Raw genomic sequence first — 27,551 nt, forward strand, 5'->3', positions numbered from 1 at the left:
TCCAGCGTCCTGGGTGCGAGCGCGGGTCATTCGTCTCTGCTATGAAATCGCGGATGGCAGCGGTGTTGCTCCCACAAACGGAAGCGTGCGTGCCGTCGTGTTCAGAGGGTACAACCCCGGGATTTTGCTCCTGTTTGCACCATGTCACGGCTGTGCCCCTGAGCCTCTGACCCTGGAGAGGCCCAGGAGGGGTTTGCTGAGTGACTGAGCGTACGAATGAGCGGAGTGTGTAAGGAACAAGGGTTGTGAGCCCCACCGTGCGCCCGGTTGATTCTCCTTATTTCTGGGGCATGTCTGATGCGCATTCTCCCTCGGCCGCCACGTGATGGACAGAAAGAACCAGCCAGCGCCCATCCTAACGTGTCTGACACGAAAAACTCTGCTCCAAATGTTGGAGGGGACGGCAGCACAGAAACTTGGTGGGTAGAGAGGGTCCCCACCGGTAGTTCACAAGTGAAGGTCAAGGAAGGGCATCAAAAAGGAAGGAGAAGCGGGGCGCCTGGGTGGCTCAGTCGGTTGGGCGTCCGCCTTGGGCTCAGGTCAAGATCTCACGGTTCGTGAGTTTGAGCCCTGCGTCGGGCCCTGTGCTGACAGCTTGGGGCCTGGAGCCTGCTTCGGATTCTGTGTCTCCCTCTCTCTCTCTGCCCCTCCCCAACTTGTGCTCTATGTCTCTCAAAAAATTAAATAAATGTAAAAAAAAAATTTTTTTAAAGGAAGGAGAAGCAGGAGAAGGAATATTCTCTTCATCCCACTGAGCGAAAGGCTGTCTCTCGGTCGAGCGTCCCTCCTGAAACTGTCACCCAGGGCCACCAGCAGAAGAAATGAGCCCATCTACCAGCCCGGCTCCTGATATCCCCGGGGAAATGACATCAGAATCTGGATATTTCGGGGCATGTGGCTTCCATCCTGAGCTTGTGGGTTTAACCCCTGTAGCCAAACACTACGAATGCAGAGTGGGGAGCAGTGGGGAGCAGCAGAGGAAGAGTTGACACGTTCCTGTGGCCTTCAGCATCTGCACCAGCTCTGAAAACCTGTCTTGCTCCCAGAGATGGAGGCCAAGGGGGCTGGGGTCTTATCAGTCAGAAGATCCATAAACGGAGATGTAGTAAAAATGGGGGGAGGGGCGGACAGACGGCGGAAGCCACACTGGGGTGACCCTGCTCTCCACTCCTTCCCAATGTTCTGTGCCCACACCGGGGGCATCGTGCCAGGCTAGCCTTGCGATGGCACAGGGTCCAGGCCAGCACAGGGGAGAAGCTTCAACTTTGAATCCCACAGACCTCTGGGCTGTACCTCTTAGGATCTGCATCCTCATAGGCATCGCAACTTACTCCCGGTACCTCAGTGGCCTCCACTATAAAATGGGCACAGAATATCAGCCCACAGTGTTGTTAGCAGATTCAGTGAGATAATACGTGTAAACTACCTCACGTAGGCTCTGACCTAGAGCCGACCTTCAAGAGATGTTAGATGCCGCCTTGATGATGGGGACACCGAGGAGGAAGAGGAAAGCTGAGAATCACGTCGGTCCGCTTTGTTATAGCTTTCTCACACACACATACACACACGCATGACACGGGGAACTGGGTCACGGGAGGGGCGAATTCTCTTCTCACACATCACACGTGAGCCCCTTGTCTTTTCTCTGCCCCGTTCCTCCCCACCTCTGCTAACTCTCCCATCCCTCCCCACTTTCTACTCCTTGGAACAGCCTCCAAACATAGCATTAGAAGACATTAGTGTTTCCAGAAAGCCGAGCTCTCCTGCCTTCCGTAAGCCGGCAGACTGACCACCAGACCCGTAGCATTTACCCCACATTCTGAAGTCCCTCCGTACGTACGTAAAGATTTTCTTCATGCCCCTTCTCACTCTTCTACCTGGAACAGAGTTTGAAGGATGTGGTGATCAGTCCTCTGATAATGCCAATTTTTAGACTCCATCCTGAATATCGTTATTGCTGCCAAAACCCACCGGCAAAGTAATATCGATGCAGCCTCCGTACTGAAAAGGATGTGTTTACTGAGTTGTTTTTTTTTTTAATATCAAGGACTTTAACTATATTACAGTTAAAATCAATAGAAATGTAACCTTTTCAACCACTGAAAATGAGTTCATTTTTATTATTAGTCTTTTTCTGCCATTACAGTGTCATGATTACCAAAGGAACCAGGTCAACTTAAGCTTTATTGAAAGACCATTAGAGAAACAAACTCAAACTCATTTAAATACTGAAGCCACTGCATTAAAAGGATCAATAAAGTCGGAGCACCTGAGGTTGCTTTACTTAAACACCCCACATATGAGAATCATTCCATAATCACAATTTGAGCAAAGCTATAAACCTACCAGACCATCCAATAAATAAGAAAACGCTGTTTCATTGCATACGTTTAGAATGGTAAAGCCCTTAACATTAGTCTGATTACACATACAGCATTTAAATTTTCTCTCAGTATTTTAAAACATCACCTGGCAAAGAATCATTGCTCGACGAATGCCATTTACTTAGGAAAGCCATTCGCTCCCTGGGTCAGGAGAATGACAATGATAGAAAACACCATTTTATTTCTTTAAAAATAACAAACACAGAGTTAGCTAGATGGAAAGGGAGTCTTAGCCTTGCAGGGAGTCAGGAAATTCTCTTTCAAACACTTAGCTTGGTATCTTGCACAAGGTAATGTGTATTAAATTGAATATTTATGACTGATGCCATGGACTTGGATTAAACCCAAACCTCGTGGTGCCTCAGTTTCCCCATCTCTAAGTGTGATAACACCTTTCCATACCTCCTTCCCTAGATACTAGAACAAAGACAAATATCACCATCCTCTTCAAGTTCCTCCTCAGAAACCACAATGTACGTTGCAAACTTGAGTAGTAGTGTTTGGTTAGGATGATTTTAGAATGAAAATGGTTCCTGATGGCATATTGTGTCTAACCTGTGACGCAACCTGGGATCACCACCTGTCCCTGCCTGACATCAGTAGATATGGGAAACATTCTCTTCTTCTTTATTTAAAAACCACCTATTAGGTTTTTCTAATTAAAAGCTTACGTGTATTTATTGTGAAATGTTCAGAAAAGAACAGAGAGGAAAGTTAAGTTTGCCCGAGAGCTCTGTGTAAAGTCAAGACCTCCATGTTTCCACAAAACCCATCTTGCCTACTCAAGGGCGTTGTTATGACATTTCTGTCTTCCTTCTCCCCTGATGATGGGCTCGTTCCCATCATCAAACAAACATGAGTATTTCTCTCCATTAAAACAAAGTCCTATCCTCAGGGCGCCTGGGTGGCTCAGTCAGTTAAGTTTCCACCTCTTGATCTCGGCTCAGATCATGATCCCGTGGTTTGTGGGATCGAGCCCCTTGTCAGGCTGTATGCTAACAGCGCAGAGCCTGCTTGGGATTCTGTCTGTCCCTCTCTCTGTCCCTCCCCCACCCCCACAAAAAATAAATAAATAAACTTAAAAAAAAAGTTCTGTCCTGACCACACTCTCCTCATTTATTTATTTTTCTTGGCAATAAAACTGGAGATAGTGGTCTATTCTCACATTTCAGGTAAGCTTCTAACCATTCTGAGTCACCGTTATTGACGTGTGAATCGCAGGCCATGCAATGTGTACACGTGAAGTACACCAGTTGAGGAGTTTTGATGTACACACCCAGGTAACCAAGACCATGGCCAAAATAGAGAACATTTCCAACACCCTGAAAGGTTCCCTCACACCCCTTTGTTGTCAGTCTCCTCCGAAACTGCCCCGAGCAACCACTCATCAGATTTCTATTTCCGTTTCTATAAAACCACGTGTTCATTTTACCTGTTCCATAATCTTATATGAATGGGACCATAGCATCTGTTATCTTTCATTTCTGGCTCTTCTATTCGGTGTAAGGGTTCTGAGATCCATTCTTCTTATTGTATCTGTAGTTGTACTGTCATTGCTGGGAAGTGTTGCATTTATGAATACACCATCATTTGTTTGTTCATTCACTGTTTGGTGAAAAATGGTGGATCATTTCCAGTTGGGGAATATTATGAACAAACCTGTTACGAACATTTGCATATATATGTATGCCATTTTTAAAAATTTCTCTTGGGTAAATATGGGAGTAGAGTTGACAGTTCTCTGGTACGTATCTGTTTAACTTGCTTTCTATTTTATGTGACCTCCAGCAAAACTAGAGAGTTCCAGTTGCCCCACATACTCACCAGCGATTACCATTGCCAGTCTTTTTAATTACATTTGAAGCAGGTGTGCAGGGCTACCTCACCTTGGCCTCAGTTCTCATGTCCCTTGTGACCACTGATGTTGAGCAACTTTTCACGTGCTCATTGACCATTGGCAAATCTTTCGTGAAGCGTCCGTTCACATCTCTTGTGCCTGAAAGATCTGCCTTCTTATTGCTGAGTTAGAAGAGGTTTTTACATGTTCGGTGTACAATTCCATTGCCAGATGCATGTATTGTGAATATTTTGTTTTCTCTTATACCTATTCTCAGTCATGCTTTTGCCCACTGGCTAGAACTTCTCTCCTCAAGATGGCCAGTGACCTCCTCACTACTAAATCTAATTTTCAGCGCCCCCATGTCTCCACCGTAGGGCAATATTCCACACAAGTGATCCCCTAACTTTTGGGACATTGCCGTGTTCTTGTTTCCTCCTACATCGCTGGGCTTGCTGCTTGGTCTCCTCTACTGGTTCCTCTCCCTCCTAGCCTCCCTCAGTTGGCAAACTTCTGAGCTCAGCCTGTAGTCCTTTCTTCTCTCCTGTTTTTATTCACCTTTTTGGTGGTTTCATCTCAAGTCACTATCCCAACCCCAACCTCTTCCCGTGTTCCAGATTCACATACCACGCGGACATCACACACATCTAACCAACTACTAGACGTCTAACGAACCTTCAAACTTAATATTTCCAAGTCTAACCCCCTTGGGGGCTGCCCACACACAACCTGCCTCATCTGTAGCCTTTCCAATGGGATTCGATGGCTACCCCATCCTTCCAGCTGCTCAGGTCTCAAACCTGGGAACATCGCTGGAATATCACCCCCTTGTTCCCACACTTCACATCCAGAAAGTCAAAGGTCAGATTGTCTTGATCTTCAAAACATCCATATTCTGAGTGGTCTCACCCTTTGGAACTGAGCTCTGGTACCACCGCCCACTTCTTGACAGACCCTCCATGAACACCCACATGATCGGCAGTGTTTGGGTGAGGCATCTTTTCCCTGCCATGCTTGTTCTGAGCCTAAATTCAGCCCTTTGAATGTTCCATTGAATCTCTACCTTGTTTTTTTTAAGTAAGTCTGAATCTCATTCATTTTTGCCACAGCTTCTAAACTATTCATATATATTTTTAATCCTTGTCCTATTATTAGCTTACCCTCTGCAAAGACTTCCAGAACCAAAATTCATACCTTAAGAACACAGTCCCCCACAAGACTGCCCTTGCCTCAGACATCAGCTGCAAGTTCAGGGGTCCAAGGCCACCCTCATTTCTGACCAACTGGCTACAATTTCACTAATTTCTCAAGCTCAACAGCTTGGTAGAATGACTCATGGAACTCGGGAAGGTGCTACATTTATGATAACAGTTTTATTATCAAGGGTGCATATTGGGACCATCCAAAGTGAGGATGTGGAACATGAGATTTGGGAGGTCCCAAAGGAAAGCTTCCTTGTCCTCAGGACACGTCACCCTCCCTGCACCTTGATGTGACAACACAAGAGTATCGTATGTTGGGCTTCTGTGTGCAGAGGATCTTTCTGGTTTTATTATATAGGCTTGACTGATACATTCATTAGCCACCATATCAGACTCAGTCTCCAGCCTTTAATCGGATTGCCTTGATTCACAATTCCCATCAGCCTTCCATCCCTGATGGAAATCCAGTGTCCGCCTCCCTCCCCCCAGGATTTCCAGGGGTCCTCTCTGTCTCTAGTCTCTTCTATGGATGCTCTATCTGAGCCACAATACACCCACCAAAATGAAGCTCACACCTTCTGTGGTATAGAAACACATACAGCCATTCAAAGCATATACTCCGCAGTAGCCCCCATTAGATGTCTCCCCATCATGAGCAGGAGGACACAGCATATTGAATGAAGTCTTGAACAACAGGCAGCTGAATGCTACACATTAGATACTGGTGTCCTCAGCAGGCCCTTTACCCATCATCCCTCTGTAGTGCTTTCTCACATCCCTCACCCCACTCGGTGCTGGGCTCTCTTCTCTCTGATTCCTTCCCCCTGGCTCCCTGCCTCCTTCCTCACCCATCTCCAGGTCTCCCCACCACTAGGTTCAACAAGAAGTCAACTCTTCCCAAGACAGGGTCCAAACTTCTAGGACCAGATCAGTCAGGTGCTCGGCAGACATAAAACATCGAATTTTCCCTCCTAGTAAAGAAATTGTAGCTACAGGTAACTACAATAAGTTGGGGGAGATGTAACATCAGAATAAAAATAAGTGAATAAACTAACCTCAGCCATGCTTGGCTCAAATCCAGACTTTACCCCGTGGCATTTAAAGCCCTGGATAATCTAGTGTCCCTTTGCTACCTTCCATTGTCATTTACCATTTCTCTCCAGAACACACCCTAAGAACCAGTGAGGCTGGTTACCTCAGTACCCCCTAGCGATGCATGCTTCCTTCAAAATGCCTCCACTCTGCAAAGTTCAGTATTAAACCATGATGGCAGTTATTCTCAGTACCAGACATCTTAGAATTTGGGTAATACTTTATACTCAGTTTTCGTATATTGTTTTATACTATTACTCCCTGATTATTTTATCAGTCTTATTTCCAAAACAGGAGTAGAAACACCTTGAACCCAGCTGGGCACGTCTCTATGTACATCTTCAGCTTTGCTCCAGACCCACTTCACAAGGTGGCTGGTCAATAAAATCGCATGAAAAGTCCTTGCCTAGTGTTAGAAGGTATTAGAAGCCCTGTCGTTTACAGAGAGACCACTGCTAGAAGGAGATATGGTCAGGGGGTGACTTGAGCCCTCTGCCCAGGGTCCCCCTCTTCCCACAGGGAAGGCCCCCTCGGTGTCAGGTCACCCTGTGGTAATCATCCGCCCATGCCCTGGATAGCCTATGGGATGGGTGCACCACTGGACAGGGGTAACCTTCTTAAGTAGTTCACACTGACAGATGCCTCCAGCTGGTGCAGCCAACCTGCTCACTTCTAAAAGATTTGACCAATTGTATCCTTCCGTGAAGGGCTTATCTTCAAATAAAGTCCTTCTATCTGGACCAGTCACCGTGAGGGCGCCATGTTGAGGACTTGACAATCAGAGAAGCCATCCACTTCCACACAGACCAGTCCCCAACTCAGCAGATAAACAACGTGACACCAGTAACATCAGACACACCAGACTATAACAGTTCCACTCTTCATAGATTCATGAGACAGAGGTTTCCTAATATATCATTTTTATTGATGGCCTCATTAACACTCCCCCATATGACTCGCCCGGAATTCACCAGGAGCCAAATTTCAACAACCCCTGAAAACGCATGCTTGACAAATTGAGATCACAGGGGCTAAAAAAAAGACTAAAATAGAAATGGCCTCAATCACATTTGTCGTGTCTACATCGCTTCTCATAATTGTTCTCGTTCTTGTTTTGTTATCGTTTTCACTTAATTGAAAATGTTTGCCACTGCATTATATACTTTCAGCAACACGTCAAGACCTGTTTTCATAACTGACCATTTCTAATTTTGTTTTTCCTCCTCTTCTTTGTCTTCTCCCTTTTACCACCCATTTATTTGCTTTTCCTTATTCCTGGAAAGTCATTGTATAATCTACTAAAATGTGTTTGGCCGTGAGCCTTCAGGAAAATATGCCGTATGAAATGATTTCATTGATGCTGATTGTGTTAATTATTGTCAAACCCACCCACTACGTGTAATGATTAAATTGACCAGTTACTGAAGGGATTTTAAATATGAAGTTATATAGGGGCGCCTGGGTGGCTCAGTCAGTTGAGTGCCGACTTCAGCTCAGGTCATGATCTCATGTTTTGTGGGTTCAAGTCCCACATCAGGTTCTGTGCTGACAGCTTGGAGCCTGGAGCCTGCTTGGGATTCTATGTCTCCCTCTCTCTCTCTCTGCCTCTACCCTTTTCGTGCTCTCTCAAAAATAAAATAAACATTAAAAAAATTAGTATGAAATTGTATAAAAACCATGAGCTATGCTCATACTAGATCTCTAAGAAGAAACTTGGAGGCATAATTACTAGAGATTAGTTCAGATATGAATTTTTAAAGCCTTACCTTTATCTTCTGAATTCTCATGTGCAAGTCAAAACACAAACCTAGATATGTTTTACCAGATTCTTTAAAAACAACTGTAGAGTGTTTGGGTCATTCCTACCATAAAAATCTTTAAAACTAATGCTGTTAAAGAAATGCTGTATCAGCTCTGAAATAAGAATTACTCTTCTCATTCACTTAGACTTATAAAAACCGTACAGATTTACTGATACAAAACCAGTATGTTGGTTTGTTTGTTTATTTTTAACAATTTATGCTTTAAATAGTATTCGGTGTTTTTCCAGTAGGTGGAGTGTTAGGCTAGGGGAAGCAGGGCAACATTTGAAAGCTTTTTTTTTTTTTTTCCTTTTTACAATTTTGAGGAATTTTTGATATAAAACATAAATCACCTAATGGATTCATTAATTCTTTTAATGCATCAATACCACAAAATTCCGGTTGCCCTGGATCTTATGAGGCAGAGATACTGCACTGATTACATTACCATAATAATGACAGCATAGTAACACCACCAATAAATACTTATAATGCCTCTTGTTTTAAAATTGTTTATCAAGCCATCAGTGAAGCCTCCTGACATCTCTGAGGGAGAAATAACGCACCCACACGGCAAAGAAAGATCTGTCTCTTAAATCCTTTGTCTCTTCAGCCTTAAGCATTTCTGGAAGAGAACCTTCCCGTGAGTTTATTAATGTTGGTTCAAGGCTGATGCCACCACTGGAGTCTGTGAACTTGGGCAAAATCACTAACTCTCCCTGGGACCTCCTCCACATGTGTGGGGAAAGAGGCGATACACAGCTGTCTTCAGGCCCCTCCCTCCTTAAAGTACCCCGACTGAACCTGACCTTTGTGTAAGCATTTCCTCCAGGCTGGATATTAGGAGCCAAATTTGCTGAGATATTTGAATACATATGGCAGAGACGGCTCTGGTTACGACGTGTGGGTCTTAGAATCGAATGTGAGCACCCTCTTCCCGGGCTCTTTCCACCCTCCGCCCTCACTAGGATTAGCTGCCATGGGGTATGTGCTAAACGACACCACACCGCTATGTCTGGGAGCGAAGTCATAGCAGCAATCTGCTCAGAGCTCCAGGGACCTGAAGGGTGCCTGGGTGGCTCAGTGCGTTAAGTGTCCGACTTCAGCTCAGGTCATGATCTCAAGGTTCTTGGGTGGGAGCCCCAAGTCGGGCTCACGGATCGTTCTGTGCTGACAGCTCAGAGCCCGGAGCCTGCTTCGGATTCTGTCTCTCTCAAAGATAAAGAAACATTAAAAATTAAAAATTAAAAAAAAAAAGCCCCAGGGACCTGGGAAAACACTGCTTCTCGGGCCCATAGTAACAAGACATTTTCAGAGAAACCTTAAGTAATATCTGGCCCAACCTCCTTGTTTTACAAAGGAGGAAACACCTCGGGAGTGTTTGTGACACGTTGAGCAGCATTGCCAGGAGCTGACTCCCAGCCCTGTTCCTGCTCCTGCAAAACACCCCTCCCCTCTCACAGCGGAAATCTGGAAGACACACTCGCAAGGAGAGTAAGGTTCCCAGCCCCTGCCACCCTCCAAAGAAGAGAAACGAGGTCCTAGCAACCCAGGTGTTGGAGGGGGTGGGACGGTGACAAGAGAAAAGGGGTGAAGACCAGCCACTTACCCTCCTCATGTTGGGAGAGAGCCCCCAGCCCCCATATACAAGGCATTTCCCATTCTAGAAAGACTTGGGGCTGGTGGATTCAGCTGGATCTTTCCTCGCTGTGGAGGCAAAGTCTTCTTTGCTTTGTCTTGGAGTTTGAAGGATCCCAGAGCCAGATGCGGGCTTCAGAGAAGGGGCTACGGAGACGGTGTTTGAGCCCAGCTCATCAGGGCCCCGTGCTGAGGCATTGGGCTAGAAAAAAGCCAGTGGTCAGATACTAAATCCCAGAATAAGGAATCATTCATTGTCTTTGGCGAAGGGAGAATAGAAGGTCATGCCAGGCAAATATCACGCACAAGCACATACAAAGTCCTGATGAAGCATGCGTGAGAGGGCTTAGTGGGTCCAAAGGACTGGGAGAGGTTGAGTAGGGTCAGAGCAGAGAGGCAACAGGGAGGGGAGAACGCTCCGCTGTCCCCTCCCCTTGTTCTAGGAAGATGCCACCTTCCCCTCTGATCTTGTCCTGAAGAGGCAAAGGCTCCCCGGCTTGTGTTTCTGCAGGTAACTGAGTTATTCGGTTAACTCCCCATTCGTGGAGGCCACATAACACACTGGGGCAGCTCCATTACAGACCTTCATCACTAACCCAGTTCTAAAAGCTGGACTGTTTCCCACGTATCCCACGGTTCGGTTACAGAGGAGATTGCTTCTTGGCCTCTTTCCTCCCTGTACTTATCTCTGTAACTGGGGCTTATGAGCTCTTTAGGCCAAAGTCGAACTAAGGTAGAATACACTGTGCCCTCTCACTGGGTCTACACTCCAAATGGCCACCTACTGTCTGCATTGCTGGTCACTCTTGGAATCGGAGGGACGGTCACATGGCCTGACAGTATAGGCTGGGAGAGGCTGGCACCCTGGCCCCCACAATGAAGCGTTTGTTTGTGGTCCTGGGAATGTGCTACACTGACTGGTGGGCCAGTGTCCAGTCCCAGAGGCCCTCGGAGTAGTGGGAAGGGAACCAAAGCGTAAAGATTCCAAGGCACAGATCAGCCATCAACCCGTCTCCTTCCGTGCAGTCTTCAAGGATGCAGTCAGGCGTATGCACCCAAACCTGATGGCCACAAAGTTCTGTGAGGCCTTCCGTCACTGGGTCGTCCATAGAGCTTTCCAAGAAGAACCGAATTCTAATGGAAGTAAAAACACTAGGGTTCCCATGCCTTAAACACACACACACACACACACACACACACACACACACACAGATACAGACACATCAGTGTGGCTCAGCCAGTGACGACTCCTTTAATGAATGTTAAGCAAGCACCTGAGATGATACAGGCCCACTCCATGTGGGTCCTAAAAGGGCCGGGAGGTTTACCAGATAAATCCACAGAAAAGAAGCAGCCACGAGTCCAAAGGCGAGGTGCCGTCCTGGGCTCCGACATCCCGTGTGTTCCCTCTGCCTGTTCAGCCCCCTGCTCAAGGTTTCCCAAGCCGCAACAGGCCAGGCGCTAGCTCCCGGGGAGGGAGAGGTGATAGGGCTTGTCCCCTGTCCTCATAGAGTCACCTTCTAGCCAGGGGACAGGAGGGGACAGGCTGCAGCCCTGTAGCTGGTGGGAGACCCACGAAAACCCCACTTTGCTGACTCCCACTCTCATGTAAGTTTACTGTGTCGTCTCCATTAACGAGAACGAGGTGGCTTGGGGTCAGGAAGAGTCTCTTAAGTCAATGAGCCCTTGGTGCCGGGGCTGAGCACTGCTCTTCCCCGTTCTCGGCCAGTTGTCAGTTGCGAACGGCCCGCAGGGACCCGTCTGCGGGCCCCCCAGTGGGACGAGGTTAAGATGGGAGAGAAAGGGACAGTGTCTTCTCTTCATACTCCTTCTCCTGTAACATCCACGGGGCTTCAGGTGGGGAGGAGGGGGATGATTCGGGGATGAGACGAGCCGATCATTGGTGTCACCCCTGATGTCTGTTTGCAGTGACCTTTCCTTATGGTCAGGCTTGACCTTCAGCGCGGAATAAAAACCTCCATCAAGATGGTATGTCCTGAATTCGGTGTTTCTGAGCTAACTCCACGTGTTACCAAAAACTAAGGGTTAGGAAAGGAGGCGCGACATCCGGGGCCCTGGTCCAGGGTGTGGCTTCCTCTCGGGTGGAGCCAGCCATCCGTCCCCATGGTGGCACCTCATCCACGCCGCTTCAGTCTTTCTCCTCTGTCCCTTCCCTGCCTCCTCCGCTTCACCCCCAAGACGCGAGCAAGGCCGATGAAACTCCTTCACACGATGGCTTAAACATGCAAATGAACCGAAATTGTAAAATAATACCTGAATGAACATTAAAGCTCACAGCTCAGCACGTAGGACAGGAGCCCCAGCCCGAATCAGTATAATGGTAAATGTTGAACAAATTAGTGCTTCCTTAAGGTCACCCCGGGGCACACGGAGTCACAGTCCTTAATCTTAATGAGCCTCCATTACACAATCTCTTATTGCCTCTTAACTGCCAGGAAAATGACCACCAGCTAAACGTACAGCAGAATAGTTCACTTGGACCCCAAAGAAATTACCTTGAAATTATTACACTTAACCATGGCCAATGCACCAGGGCTCCTGGGAAAAGAGGCGGCCAGCTACCTGGCAATACCGAGTGAAGTGATATCGTTTGACATGGCCTTGGGCTTTTCGGGTCCAGCCTTTCTCACCTTATCTGATGTAATAATGCATTTCCTCTCTCAAATGTCAATATTTAAAATGCGGTTGATCCTCCCCCTCCCCTAGCGGATGCGGCTGGGCTAATTCTGGAGACGGTGGCTTGTAGCTCACAGTTCGGTCTCCAGCTAGAAGGCTACCTCTGCCGCTTACTCTCTTTCTGCTTGGGACGCTTTCCGTATCACCGAAGAACAGGACGCCTATCCCATGTCTAGTCGATAAGATGTGAACAGCCTGGCGAGCCTTGCATACAGTCGTGGCTCAATACATGCTTCTCCCTTTCCTGGTGGAGCTGTCTGGGCCCAGTCAGGAGACCGAAACCACACAGTGGGTTACGCGTGGGGTTTTTGATATAAGCGTTGACTACGGTAAAGGGAAACTGCACGATCGAAGGGAACGCCAGGAGCATTTCGTAGAGGCTCCCCGCCTCCATCCCGCAGAGCTGAGGGGCGGTGGAGGGTCTCAGACGTCGTTGGAGAAGATCATTCAGCCCTCCGGAGAGCAGGAAGGGCCTGGTCTGGCCAGCCTGGAGCTGCTTCCTGCCACGCAGCAGGCCACGGTCAGGAGTGCAGGTGCCTGTCAGGCTGCGGTGCGTGCAGTGGGAGACAGAAGGCCTTTGGAGCACGTGGGCCACGGGGGGACGGCGCAGGGCCTCTTATTGTCACCTCCGGAGGGCTTGTCACCAGGCTGCACCGTCGCGGAGGCATCACTCTGTGGGCCCGCGGCTCAGACAGACTCCACTTCCTTGACGAAGTAAGACTTAGGAGTATTCGGGACATTCGTAGATAAATCAGAACCAGGCAGGGTCGCTGTCACTTCGGATGACAGAATCAAGATTCGAAACCTTTTACTTCAACACAAGAGAGAAAAAAACACTGCATATAAATAGAGCTAAAATTTAGGTTTGGGTTCAGGTTCTTAACCGCGTACGTATAGGAAGGGGGTAAAGTCGAAAGGAACCTATGGAGACAAGCCAGGAATTTTATTTTACTATGAGCTCAATCCAAGTGATATTAAAGGGCTGCTAAAAAGCCACGTCTGTCTGGTCTGGAGCCACAGAAACGGTTCAAGAAGGTAATTCTACGGGATGGGTCAGGCCACGTCTGAGGACTGATTTCACTCCGTGTGCACTTTATCTTTTTATTTATTTATTTATTTATTTTTAACCTTTATTCATTTTTGAGACACAGAGAGAGACAGAGCTTGAGGTGGGGCGGGGCAGAGAGAGAGAGGGAGACACAGAATCCAAAGCAGGCTCCAGGCTCTGAGCTGTCAGCACAGAGCCCGATGCGGGGCTTGAACTCACGGGCCATGAGATCATGACCTGAAGTCGGACACCTAACCGACTGAGCCACCCAGGCACCCCTGTGTCTACTACTTTAAGAGTTAGATTAACATATAGCAACACATTTTTATTGAGGACCTACTATGTGCTTGGCAGTGTACAGGGCCAAAAGACAAAAGCAATCTAAAAGTCTAAACATCAAAATTTGATAGTTTTTAAGATTATGCACAGTATATTCATAAAATGGAATACCAGTCATTCCTGACAAGTGATTTAGTTGTAGATTTATTGACATGGAATTTCATAATACATCTTTAAGTAATGAAAAGTAAATACAAAGCAATATGCATAGTTGGGTTCCATCCAATTTTTGGGAAAAAATCACAGCTATATACGTTACACCTGACTTGATAAAAACATTATCACCACGTGGGTTTTTTTTTCCTGCAAATCTATACTATTATTTTCTCTATAATGAACGTATATTGTTTGTATCCATCTTTAAGTTCTTTGGCAAGACAGATAAAAATATAAGAAGTATTTAGGGGAAGATCATCGTTGTGAAGCATGTAGGGTAGCCGCTTATGTTGGCTTTCCACGAGTATCTTTTTTGACCACAAAAACTTTCTGACCGCGGAAGTGGAGGGACGGACCGCAGCAGTTACCTATATTTGCCGCCAGATGGCGCCAAAGCAGCTGGCTAATATTTAGCAGCCTGCAGAGCAACTTGGTGAGATTTCAAGGATCTTAAGATTCTCTGGCCAGAATAAGTGTTTTGTGAGCGATGCACTTCAAATTACAGAAAACCTTTCAGAATTAGAGCTGAGCATGCCAGCGTTTGCTTTGCCAGTGTTTTCTGGAGCTCTGTTACGGTGCCTGCAGTTCCCATGCACGGTAACTTACTATACTCCACCAGCTCTGCAGGTCAGCCTTCCCCAGATTCCTGAGATGCGATGAGTCTTTGAACCCCGGCTTTTCAATAAGCCCTGCGTCTCTAGTAAGCAGTCTCAGGAGTCAGGTGTAGATCATTCCCCAAAGAGGCTCATCCGCCACGCGGCACGTGAGATGAGCTCACTTCCCAGCACCTTGCTGCTGACAGGCTCACTTCCCGCAGCCTCAGCCCAGTTTTATCGGTGACCAAGGACCCGGGAGTGGGTCGTTTCTGGAGTCTGGACGCTGCCTTCAGCAAGCCCCCCGTGTGCAGTTCCAGCAGCGCAGGGACGGTGGCGCCGTGTTTCCTCTCGTCTGCACCCTACGCCTGCTTACCTTAGCGGGTACGAAACTCATCTCAGAAAAGCGAAAGGCTGCGAAAGAGATTTTTCACAGGTGGCTACAAAGAGGCGCAGAAAACTCCAGAGGCTCCCGGTGGGGGAAACAGAACTAGACGGTGTCAAATGTAAGAAGACAGCTAAGGCAGGAAAAGCCATGTTGGGACACAGAGGACAGGAGACGTCCTCGTACTGGGAAATCGGCGTTTGCACTTGGTTCCCAGGAAATGTAACCAGAAACGGGCGTTGCTCCGACAGCCATGATCTGTAAGCTCTTTCCACCTGCTTCATTTTTCCCTTCCCTCCACTGCCAACTACCCCCCTCTCGGAAAGAACGAGCCTTGCTGGAGCACATGTGTCTTTGTCCCCTCCAGGCTGTAATGTCCCTGCCCTGTGGGGGTATCGTCCTCATTTGATAAGCCAAAAAACTATATTTTACCCAACTTGGATGTCAACATTGAATATACATATTTATGTATATATATTCATATTCGAGTATACATACCAAAGCTCAGCATTGGTCTGAAAGCTTATATGGTATGGAAAGGTGAATAAAACAGGACAATAAGCAGATCTTAAAGAAAATTCATTGTTATAGATGTAGCATTTTCTGTCTCAGAAATCAATACTGGATATTAGATCAAGTAGACTTTACTCTATTGAAATGAGCAAGGGGGTTGCCTGGGTGGTTCGGTCGGTAAAGTGTCCAACTCTTTTTTTCTTTTAAGTTTATTTATTTGTTTTAAGAGGGAGCGAGAGAGAGAATCCCAAGCAGGCTGTATACCACCAGTGCAGAGCCCGATGTAGGGCTCAAACTCACAAACCGTGAGATCATGACCTGAGCTGAAGTCAGATGCTTGACCGATTGAGACACCTAGGCATCCCAAGTGTCCAGCTCTTGATTTCAGCTCAGGTCATGATCTCACGGTTCATGAGTTTGAGCCCCACACCGGGCTCTGTGCTGACAGTGCAGAGCCTGCTTGGGATTCTCTCTCTCCCTCCCTCCCTCCCTCCCTCTCTCTCTCTCTCTCTCTCTCTGCTCCTCCCTGCTTGCTCTCTATTTCTCTCCCAAAATAAATACAAATAAACTTTTAAAAAACACAGCAAATAAAACGAGCAAGGATCTTATCCAGCCGAAAATGTTCACAAATTCTTCACAGCAAATGTGCGTAAGTTGCAGAACAATTCATAAAGTGTCTTCACTTCCCAAGCTCAGATATTTTCAAATAACCCCAGAGAAGGAATAAATGGGCTTCCCGTTTTCTCAGGCTGGTATTTCAGAGTCAGCACCTTCTGAAGTAAGATATCGGGACACCAGAGTTCGAAGAGTGATGTCATCCCCCCGCACCCCCCAGGAAGATTTGATTCCAGGGCAAGTTAGCCATTTCCTTCTAAAAGTGTCTCTTGTTTTCTTCCCGCAGCTCGATCATTATCCTTCTGTGAGTTACCATCTGCCGAGTTCATCTGACACCCTGTTCAATTCTCCCAAGTCGCTCTTTCTAGGAAAAGTTATAGGTAAGAATTCTGTGCTTTCGGTATAAACGTGCGGTAAGAATATGTTTGGTATAAGAATTATACTGGCTGGTGTGACTTTGGATTTTTTAAGTGACTGGGTAAATTTCTTGTCATTGGGTTCCATCACCGATCTCTTTCTTCTCGGTTTGGTTCGAGAGAAGGTGTGTTGTTTTCCTCAGTGATGCAGAAGAGAAGGTTTATCAGATGGTCTTGGGGGTAAATTGTTCAAGTGATACGTTCTAAAGCCGCTACTTTGCCTTTGAAACACGCTGTGATCGGTGGTTGTGGACTATGTTGTCCGTGAAGGAAAAGGAGCCAGCATCGTTTGGGACATGACACAAACTGAAACACAAGTGAGGCTCAATCCCTGTTCCCTGCTTCTTCATGTGAAATTTGCTCATGGGTTCGTTGAAGATCCACACCTACTAACAGTATTTAATTTCTTCTTTGTCTAAGCACATCAACGTGGTTCCGTCTTCCTCTCCGAGAGAGCTAGCTGAGATTATTTGCAAATTAGAAGGCCAGTGGGAATTGGAAAATTGTGCCAGAATACCCACCTTCTATGTGTGATCGTGAATCTGAGAGTCACTCTCGCCCTTTTCTTACCATAGATCAGCACTGTCTAGAGTAAAAGACAGATGTGATTGGTTACATATTAAGTGATTGATGTACAATGTATATGTATACATATATACGTATGTATATATATACATATACACACACACACATATATTTACACATACATATATGTGTGTGTATATATATATATATATATATATATATATATATTTTTTTTTTTTTTTTTTTTTTACTATGAGAATGGATGTTGTGAACCAAGAATGGAAATGGTGGGTAATGCACAGGCCAAGGAGGAGGTGAGTTTGTGTCCAGAAAGTAGTAGGGATCAGAATGTCATTAATTGTAAAAAACACTCATTTTAAAAGATGAGGGCAGGGCAGATAATTAAGAGAACAGGTGACCCGACGTATAAGAAAAATAATAATAATGTACGCTTACACAGGACTTACTACAAACCAAGATCCATCCTAAACACCTTAGATAGATGAACTCACTGAACCTTCACAGTGAGTCTGTGAGATCATCAAGGTTGTTATTCAAGAGCATGCAAGATTGTCTCCATTTCACAGATGAGAAAAGCAAGGCACAGAGAGGTTAAATATCTTGCCCGAGACTGCCTACTTAGCAAAAGGTAGAGCCAAAACTTGAACCCAGGCAGGCAGATACATTGACCTCACCCCCAACCCCTGTGCCATAGTCTCTGTGCGGGTTGACCGAGAAATGAAAAAAGGAAGAAGGTTTGGGCAGCAGAGGGTGAGTGGTTGAGGGACATGTCCCACGTCTGACACCAGAATGTGGCCAAGAGCAAAAAATACTCCTGGACTCAGAAGCAGGAACACAGCAAACAAGCAGAGCTGGGCTTGGAGCCCCCAAGGGAAAGGCCGTGTCCTCAGGAAAAGACAGGAGGGGTGGCATTTCCTCAGTCACCGGGTGGGAACAGAGGAAGGGCTGAAATTCACTGTGTGCTTTGTGCTAAACATCTCGTGTGTGTAAATGTGACGTTAAATGTCACAACCATCCAGTGAAGCCGGAGCTATGACTGTTAAACCCATCTGGAAGCGGAGAGGGCCAGCCGCCTGATCAGCTTTACCTGGTCTGCGGTAAAGCAGGGTTTTCGAGGTAGGGCTCTCTTGACGAGAGCCCGTGGCCTTAAGCAGATCAAAAGAACTTGTCCAGCAGGGATGCAGCGGGAAGTCAAGTGTTGCCATCAATGGGCAACAGGAAGCGGCTGTTCAGTGGAGGAAAGCCTCGGCATTGGTCAGGCGTCCATCCCAAGACACTGGTGAGTGCCCACGTCTCGCCACGTGCCTTCCTGCCATTCAGTCAAGAATAATTGAACACGTTAAGTGCTTCTTCGGGGCCATAAGCATTCCTTCAACACAGACTCTACACCATGATACTACGATGGTCCTAAAGATACCACATGGGGATGTTCTTGGAGTGACATCCACTGTGAACTCACACCTGTAACAGTGAATTTCATGGCTTTAGGAAAAGTCACAAAGTCAAGTTCCACCGGCAACGCTGAGGGCGGCTCAGGGCCTGGAACCCGCTTTGGATTCTGTGTCTCCCTCTCTCTCTGCCCCTCCCCCGCTCGCACTCTGTCTCTCTTGCTCTTAAAAATAAATAAACATAAAAATCAAAAAAAAGAGAGAGAGAATTTACTGTGCTGTAAATCTGTGCCAAGTGAGTATTACACCTAGAGTTTTCCGTAGACCAAAGGAAAATTGTGCCGTGCACGTACAATGTGTGTGTGCCAATGTTGCATGAAGAACGCATAAACACCTGTAAGGAAGTCCCTGATCCCCAGGTGGAGATGGCAGCATGCACGGGACAGGAGGGTGAGATGCTGCCACTCGTCCCCAGGGCACTGACTTCCAGCAGCGACAGACTCTCATCTGCCCTACATTTCTGAACCCTTCTAGAAGGAAGTCGGAAGTACCAGCAACAAAGTTCCACAAGATAGAAATTTCACCAGCTCTCGTTATGTCCATTTTTTATTATTTACCAGCTGAGTGATGTCATAGATTTACGGATGTGATTTCCAGCAACGGATTTAATCGTATCTCAAAAATCTTTAAATCAGGGGAGAAAAATATAAGTTGAAGCCTGAAGCAGCATCTTCTATTTACTTTTTCTCCCCCAATGTTTCTTCAGTGCCATGGATAAAGATACAAATAGAATGTTTATTAAGTTTGCAAATGACACACAGCTGAGAGGATGATTTAACAAGTTGGATGATAAAAACAAAAACATAAAACAAAAACCTTCAAAAGCATCTCGATGGCCTAGAAAGACAGAATAAAATAATGACATGAAAGATAATAAAGACAAACTTACCTCCTGCCTTAAACCAAAAAAGAAAAAAAAAAAAACTAAGTACAAGACAGAAGACCTTCTGGTATCATGAAAAAGACATAGGTTGATTTCATGGGGAGTTTGATATGAGCCAATACGTTGGGGCGATTGATGTTTAAATAAGTATGGTACTGAGCTATGTTTTTCTAAATTTTTTTTAAACGTTTATTTATTTTTGAGACAGAGACAGAGCATGAACGGGGGAGGGTCAGAGAGCGAGAGGGAGACACAGAATCCGAAACAGGCTCCAGGCTCCGAGCTGTCAGCACAGAGCCCGACGCGGGGCTTGAACTCACGAACCACAAGATCATGACCTGAGCTGAAGTCAGACGCCCAACCGACGGAGCCACCCAGGCGCCCCTGAGCTATGTTAATAAGAGAATCGTATCCAGAGCAAGAAGTACAGTGACACCCCAGCGGGATGTCATGGCCTATCCCTAAGCACCTCATTTTAGCACAGATATTAATCTTCTGATGAAAAGACTAGATGAACAAAAGCCTACCCTCCCCCCCCTCCCCGCAAAAAGAAAAATCAGAAGGCCTGGGGATACTAAGATATGACTAAAAGACATGAGAGAATCCATTTCCAGGCTTTGACAACTGCAACCTGGACAGGTGAAGCCTCCTAGAGGCTGACTCCCCGGGACCAGAGAAGACCAGTGAAAGCAAGACTTCGGTCCCTGCAAGAAGAACTTCCTAATAATTACTGCTATTTAAAAAAATGAGTGGCCGCCATTTTGAGGCCGTGGACTCTCCATTACCAAGAGTATCTCAGCGAAGGCTCACTGGAAATTGGATTGTACCTTGCGTTTCCAGGATTGAGTGAGACCAGATCAGAGAAAATCTAAAAATCCTTGAAACAGTATGATTTATCACGGGAGCGATTTTCTTTTTTAAAAAGGTGGGAAATGCAACATTAAAGTGGAGATGTTCCTCCTGTTCCGTGTGAGAACCAAAAGGGTAATTCGATTCAGGGCTCCTCGGTATCAGTCAATGCCGTGGAAGCAGACTAGATATGAATTAGAAGAATGTCACTGCACACTACACATCCCTTCGCGAATGTTAGTGTAATATCCTGTTTTAGGATGGCGTATTCATTTTAATTTTAATGTTTAGAAAGGTAATTACGAGCCCTCTTTTATATTGTTTTTCAAGTTAACTCTTTGTGCCAGGGTTGTAAATCACAGTAATATAAAATCATAATAAAGTAGATGTAATTTGTAAGAAAAAGGCAGCAATTTGTCTGCATAAATTTGAGAAACTATGCTTGGGAAAAGTTGAATACTAATGCGGGGCAATTGTGGCTTTACTGATCATTTGTCAGTGGCAGTGTCTGGGGTGGTAAAATTAAAGGTAAATATCTATCCACTTGAATTTGATATAGTTTGTAAGTCTTAATGCTCCCAGATCATGATATTTTCCAAGCTGCTGTTATTTAAAACGACTCTGACAAAAGACATACCTATTGGTAGCCACTATATGATTTCCGTTATATTCTAAAATGTGAATATTGTGATCTTTTGATAAAAGATCCTTATTCTAGGGCTTTCCAAAACTTTCTGGAACTTTGGCAAAGGCTCCTCGCAAGGCAGGAAATGACATATTTCTATCTCCACTCACCGGGGAGGTGGTATACTGTGGTAGGCATTACACTGCTCACTGAATATTTCTGTGAATTGAATATTTCAATTCAAAAATTGTGAGTACAAAATACATGTGCAAATTTCTGAGCTAGGCCATTTAATTACTGGTCCAAGACCCTCCAGAATCCTTCTGTCCCTTTGTTGTGGGGACTGGAAAACCTAAAGACCATGGTGGTTCCATCACCTGGGTCCCTCCATGACCACAATGAACAGAGAACCCTGTCAACTCATGACAAACCTATAGTACGATTAAAAAAAAAAAAATCTCTTGCTTTTTTAAGCTACTGAAACTAAGGTGCTACTTGTTACTGTGGCATAACCTCACCTATCCTGATTGATATATAAGAGTTAGAACTAAGAACGGACTTCATTGTCACCACATGGGTTTATACTCTTCCTTAACGACTTGCAAACGATATGACTCTACAACATTACTTGACATCTTGTGCATTCTGTTTCCCTACATGTGAAATCGGAATAGTAACCATCCATACCTCACAGGAGTCGGCAAAATAATCCATGTTTAAGAGATAGTGCAGGGTCCTGCCACAGAGTATGTGTGTGATACACATTAGCTATTTTTGTTCATTCATAATTAGGCAAGTATGTAATGACCACTTGCCATATTCAGGCATTTATATGCCATTGATACACCAGTGGTGTTCAAGAGAGGCACAATTGCTGCCTTTAGAGGGCTTGAGCTCTGTCTGGAAGAGAGGAAGTTGAAGCACACATGGCAAGGTGAACAGAAGGAAGTACAGGATCCTTCAGGAACAGGTAGGAAAGGTGCTTCACCCAGCCCAGGAGATGAGGGAAGGCATACCAGGGGAAGTGGCACAGAAGCTGAGACCCGAGTGAAAAGTCAGAACTGTCTGGGCAAAGGAGCCAGGTGGTGTAGACAGCAGAAAGAAGAAGGATTTTCCAATTCTCTGTTGCTCTACAACAACCTACCCAAAACTTTGTGGCTTGAACAATACTTTATGATTGCACACAATGATTCTGTGGCCTGAATGGATGTGGTCTCAGGTGAGGTGTTAACGTGACTAGAAGATCCAAAGTGTCCTCACTCACATGGATGCCCAGGAATCTAGCAGAGGCTGTCAGCCGGGGGGACTCAGTTCTCCTTCACTGGCTCCACATCATGGCCATATGGGTGTCCTCCCTGCATGACAGCTGGGCTCTAGGAATGGGCATCCCAAAAAGTCAAGGTGCAAGCTAGAGATCCCTAAGACCCCACCTCAGAAGTTACTTGTATCCCTTTTACCTCAAGTTATCGGCCAAAATCTGGTCTCCAGCCCATATTCCAGGAAAGGAGAAGCAGACTCTGCTTCTTAGTGGCTTTGTGACAAATTCCCACTGCAAAGAACATGTTGGATGGGAGGTATGGTTGTGAGCATCTTTGGAAACACAGTGTGCTATGGGGGAAGTTTGAGGACCACAGCGGGCTTCATTCGGAGTAGTTGAACCTACAGTATGAAGAGTCAAGTGATAAAAAAAAAAAAATCAGCAGCAGTAAGTAGGTACAGACTAAGGCAGACTTTACGAGTGGATCCAAATGTCCTCCTTTGCCCGGGAAAGTCCCAATTTCCCCCTGCCGGGACGAGAATGAATTATTAGCAATGCCGAGATTCACTCTCAACACGTGACCCAGTGGGAATTGATAAATTGTGCGATCACCTGTCTTGTTTTGAGTTTGCCCAAGAGGAGCACTTGAGATCAGAGCCCCAGCCTATGTTCCAGGGAAGGAACCTACTCTTGGGGGAGTAGTAGCAAGGAGATGAGGAGATGAGGAATGGCAAGGAGATGAGAGTTTGGGTACAGTTGATTTGGGAGAGGATCCAAGGGCATATTAACAGAGCAGTGGAGGGGAAGGAATGGAGCAATTATGAAGTCACTCATCATCGTGGGCAGTGGGAGCTCAGAACCAGTGGGGAACCATGGGAGGTGGTGCAGAACCTGCCTCAGTATCTCAACTGATGCAGGAGGAAGCATGTTACAGGGTTTATTTACAAGTCATGTCAAGGTATTAACCTTGGGAGCAAAAAGGTGTCGTGAAAGGATTTTTTTTTTTTAATCAGGAGAATAAGCTGACTAGGTTGACACTTTAGAAAGACAACATCATCTTGCCGGTGAGAAATGCCCAACAGGGAGTGAGTAAAAGGCTGCAGGGACATCAAACTGAAGGCTGCTGTGGCTTAAACAGAACTGCACAATTGTAACACATAGAACAACTTGGATATGCAGAGGGAACATGGTGTCTTTATTTGTCTCTGACCATCAGACCTTCCTTCCGGATAGCAAGGACAAACCCACCAAATGCCCAGTCTAGTTTACGGTTCAGTCTCCTTGATCATTTCAACAGTCCCTTCTGGTTGTGCTCTGTCCCTCTTGAGTAGAAATGGTCAGTGTCTCCAGTGGCCTTCCCCATCCCTGCTTCTTTCCATAAGATGGTGACCAGGTATACAGAATACAGACGGGGATGGGCAGCAGGATGTGGTAGCTTAAGTGTTTGTTTGACATCATCACAGGGAGGGAGGGGATCATGTTGACCTTCCTTGGGTTTGCATGACCTTCCATCTGCTGGCCTCTAGCACAGCATCCTGGTGGTAAAATGCGTGGTTGGTGAACATACAGTCCCTATCTGACTCCTGCAGTGCTCCAAGGAGCATCTGCCATTGCCCCCTTTGCTCCTTTCTGTCCCCCCAGCTCTCATTTGAGACAGACTCCTAGTCTCTATCATATCCTTTATCCTCCCTATGACAGATGTCGGCAGTCCCAAGGCAGCCCCGATGGCAAGTCATTGGCTGTATCTCAAGCCCACTCCCCTCAAGACTGAGAGGCTGCCTGCTCACTCTTCTTTCCTTCTTAACAAGGGTGGGTTGCCCTGCATTGGTGTAAGACCCTCTACATGGCAGCCACCCCCTAGAGCCCCAAATGGGAAAGCAAGACACGAACCCCTGCCCTCAGTCCCCTTCCTCACCCTTTATAAGCACACCTACTGCTCTCTGGGACAAAGCTTGGCTCCTCTCTCCCTCTGTATCTCTTCTTTCTCTCATAGTCCTCTTGGGCTTTAAAACAACAACAAGAACAATTGCCTTGGTTTTGCTTCCTGTTTCATGTAGCTACTGACCAAAAGAATTAAAAAATAATTAAAAAAAAAAGCCATATGACAAGCAATTCCAAAACTCAGTGGCTTAAAATAATAATCATTTTTTGCTCTCTCACTGAGGGTCAGCTGAGGGCCGAATGTCTCTGTGGTACATCTCTCACCTTTCTCCTGGGGTTGTATAGTTAGCATGGGCATCTTCACCACACGCTAACTGCAGAGGCACGAGAGCGTAAGCCCACTCATGCGAGCACTTTTCAAGCCTCTGGTCTTGCCATACTCACTAACGTGCCGTCATCCAAAGGAAGTCATACAGCCGAATCCAGAGTTGAAGAGAAGGGAAAGACTTCTTCACTAAGAGGAAAAGCAAAGACAGACACATAGACACCGTGGGGGAAGAATTAGGGACACAATCTACCATGTTCCCTCTCACCAAGTTTTGTACAACTAAGAAATAGCCTCCTGTCTTCCCCATGTTAGCTAGAAGGGTGGGTACTGTCTCTCTATCACAGGAAAACTCTGTGACCTGCTTAGCCCTTGATGGGTTAAAAGGTATGAGTAAAGGAATTGGGGGAAATCATTTATTCACCCAAAAGTATGTTGAGTGCTTGTATACACCAGGTGACAGGGATAGGACAATACATAAAACGGAAAAGCCCTTGCCTTTATGAAACATATATCCTAAAGGGCAGGGACAAAGAATGAGAAAATAGTTGATAAAATGTTAGCTAGTGATCAATGCTATCAAGAAAAATAAAGGTGTTTAGGAGAGTGTTAGGCTGGCTGGGAAGTCCTGTGGGAGGAGATGGCATTCAAGCAGAGGCCTGATGAAGCTAGGGAGGGCTATGTGTTGGTACCCAGAGGAGAAGCATCCCAGGAAGCATGAAGGGTCATGCAGAGACCGGGAGGTTAGGTGGAGACGTGCTGGGCTTGTTCAAGGAACAGCAAGAGAGACCGTGTGGCTGGAACACAGTAAGGATGGGACAGAGGGGTAGGAGATACCCAAAGTTAGAGGGTTAGCCAGCAGCCAGACAGTGAAGAGTGTAGACCATCGTGGAGAGTCTTATGCTAAGTGAGATGTGAAGCAGAAGGAGACTTCGGTCTGATTTAGGTACCAGAAGTCTCATTCTGGCTGCCATTTGCCATATTAACTGCAGCTGTTGGGATGCAGGGGAGGAGAAAGGCAAGATAGAAACAGGAGGCCAGTCAAAGTCCAGTGGTAGAGCCCAGGTGAGAGAAGGTGGTCCCTACACCAAAGCCATAGTGGTGGTAGCGATGGAGAAGTATTTTGAATAGGAATGTATCGAAGGTAGAGCCCATAGGATTTGGTGATAGACCAGATGTAGCAGGTGAAAGGAAGAGATGTCAAAGAGATTCCTCAAGTTTGGGGCCTGAATGGATGGGTAAATGGCAGTGCCATTTCCTGAGGGCAACCCTGGGAGACAAGTTTGGGGACTGGGGGAGAAAATTAAGACTTCTGTGTCGGACACGTTCAAGACTATCCCACTGAGGTGTAGTTCTCTGCTGCATGTCAGAAACTGAGCACTTCCTGGAGCAAATCCCACCTTCTCCCATCTCTACACCCCATTCCCTCTCCAGGCAGTGGGGTGTTGACGAGGTCATGGCTCAATACTCAGAAAGGCAAACGAGAAAAGATAGCTCCGGTGAAAAACGACACAAGTGTTATCTCCATACCGTGGAAGAGGACATAGAATAAATACTAAAAGGAACAAACTATGCCCAAAATAACCTGGATGAATCTCTAGGGAATTATGCTGGGGGGCGGGGGGGGGAGCCAATCCCAGAAGGTTCATACCTAATGATTCCGTTTACGTGACGGTTTTGAAATGATAAAATTTGGGAAATGGAGGATAGATTAGTGTTTACTGGTGGTTAGTGACAGGTGCAGGAGGGAAGGACAACGAGAATCTGAAGTGGTATAAAAAGGCAAAATGTGGGGCACCTGGGTGGCTCAGTCGGTTAAGTGTCTGACTCTTGATTTCAGCTCAGGTCATGTCTCATGGTCCTAAGGTCAAGTCCTGCATCAGGCTCCACGCTGAGCACGGGAGCCTGCTTGGGATTCTCTCTCTCTCTGTCTCTCTCCACCCCTCCCCTGCTCTCTCACATGCTCTCTCTCAAAATAAATAAACTTTAAAAAAAAAAGGCAACACAAGGAATTCTTAGGAATTGTTGAAATTATTCATTATCTTGACTGTGGTGGTGAATACACAAGCCTACACAGATATAAAATTGTATAGAATTACAAACACACACACAAACACATACACACAGATACACATACAATCAGTGAATTCTATCCATCTCAACGCAACTGATTGTGACATTATGCTCTAGTTTTGCAAAATGTTTCCTTTGGGAGAAAATGGGCAAAATATTCAAACTAGTCCACACTCTTCTCTGGAGTCATTTACTCCTGGGCTGGTAGTTCGTCTACCAGGGGCCAGTGCCCTTGACATTGCAGGAGGGTGGTGGACACACAAGAGAAACATGAAATGACTACACTGTCACCTCCTTGTTCACTCTCGATTCTCCTGCCATTGCCTGTAGACGTTAGGAAATGTACGGGGATGAGACACTTTTTTACAGCTTGGAATCTTGTGGCTCTCCTAGAGTTGTTATTCAAGGGGATGATTAATACAATGCATTTCTAGAAATGGAGACAGAGGAAAATGTGGTAGATTCACCTCCCGGCTACTGTTTTCAGGGAGAGGCCCTACGCGCAGCTTATCACTCTGTGATTTATCTCCACGTCCTAAGAGTGGAACGCGGCAGAATTGATGGATGAATAAATGGCAAATAGTTAATAGAAATTTCTGCTCAGTTGCCTTTGGCTTTTATTATAATGATTAAAGAAGAAGTAAAACACTGATGAGAGAGCTTGTTTAAGTGATAGGCGAGCAGTAATATTAAAACTGAAGAGAAGCAATCATATCTAATTTTTCACATCCTGAAGACAATTTAGCGTAGTCTCAGTGCCCAAGATTTCCTACAGGCTGAAGGAAATGTTCTACATGGAAGAAATTTGCCCAGTGACTTACAGTTGAACGTTAGTTTCTCATTCTTTTTTAATTGCCTTCAACTGTCATTCTTAGAAATGTGTTGGGAATTTTTTTTTCATTACTATTACTTTTGTAGAATCACGGGAGGTCCTAAGAAATAATGT

The 27,551-nt window shown here is 45.9% G+C and overlaps 1 protein-coding gene across 1 annotated transcript in view; it reads left to right on the forward strand.

Moving 5' to 3' along the window:
* CNTNAP2 (contactin associated protein 2) overlaps positions 1-27,551 on the forward strand; it is a 1,395,900-nt gene that overhangs the window by 1,255,066 nt on the left and 113,283 nt on the right. Inside the window, 1 exon segment of the mRNA XM_032592507.1 lies at positions 16,588-16,681. Within this exon segment, the coding sequence (XP_032448398.1) occupies positions 16,588-16,681 (94 nt within the window).

The sequence above is a fragment of the Lynx canadensis genome, chromosome A2 (genome assembly GCF_007474595.2).
Source record: "Lynx canadensis isolate LIC74 chromosome A2, mLynCan4.pri.v2, whole genome shotgun sequence".
Lineage (NCBI taxonomy): Eukaryota > Metazoa > Chordata > Mammalia > Carnivora > Felidae > Lynx > Lynx canadensis.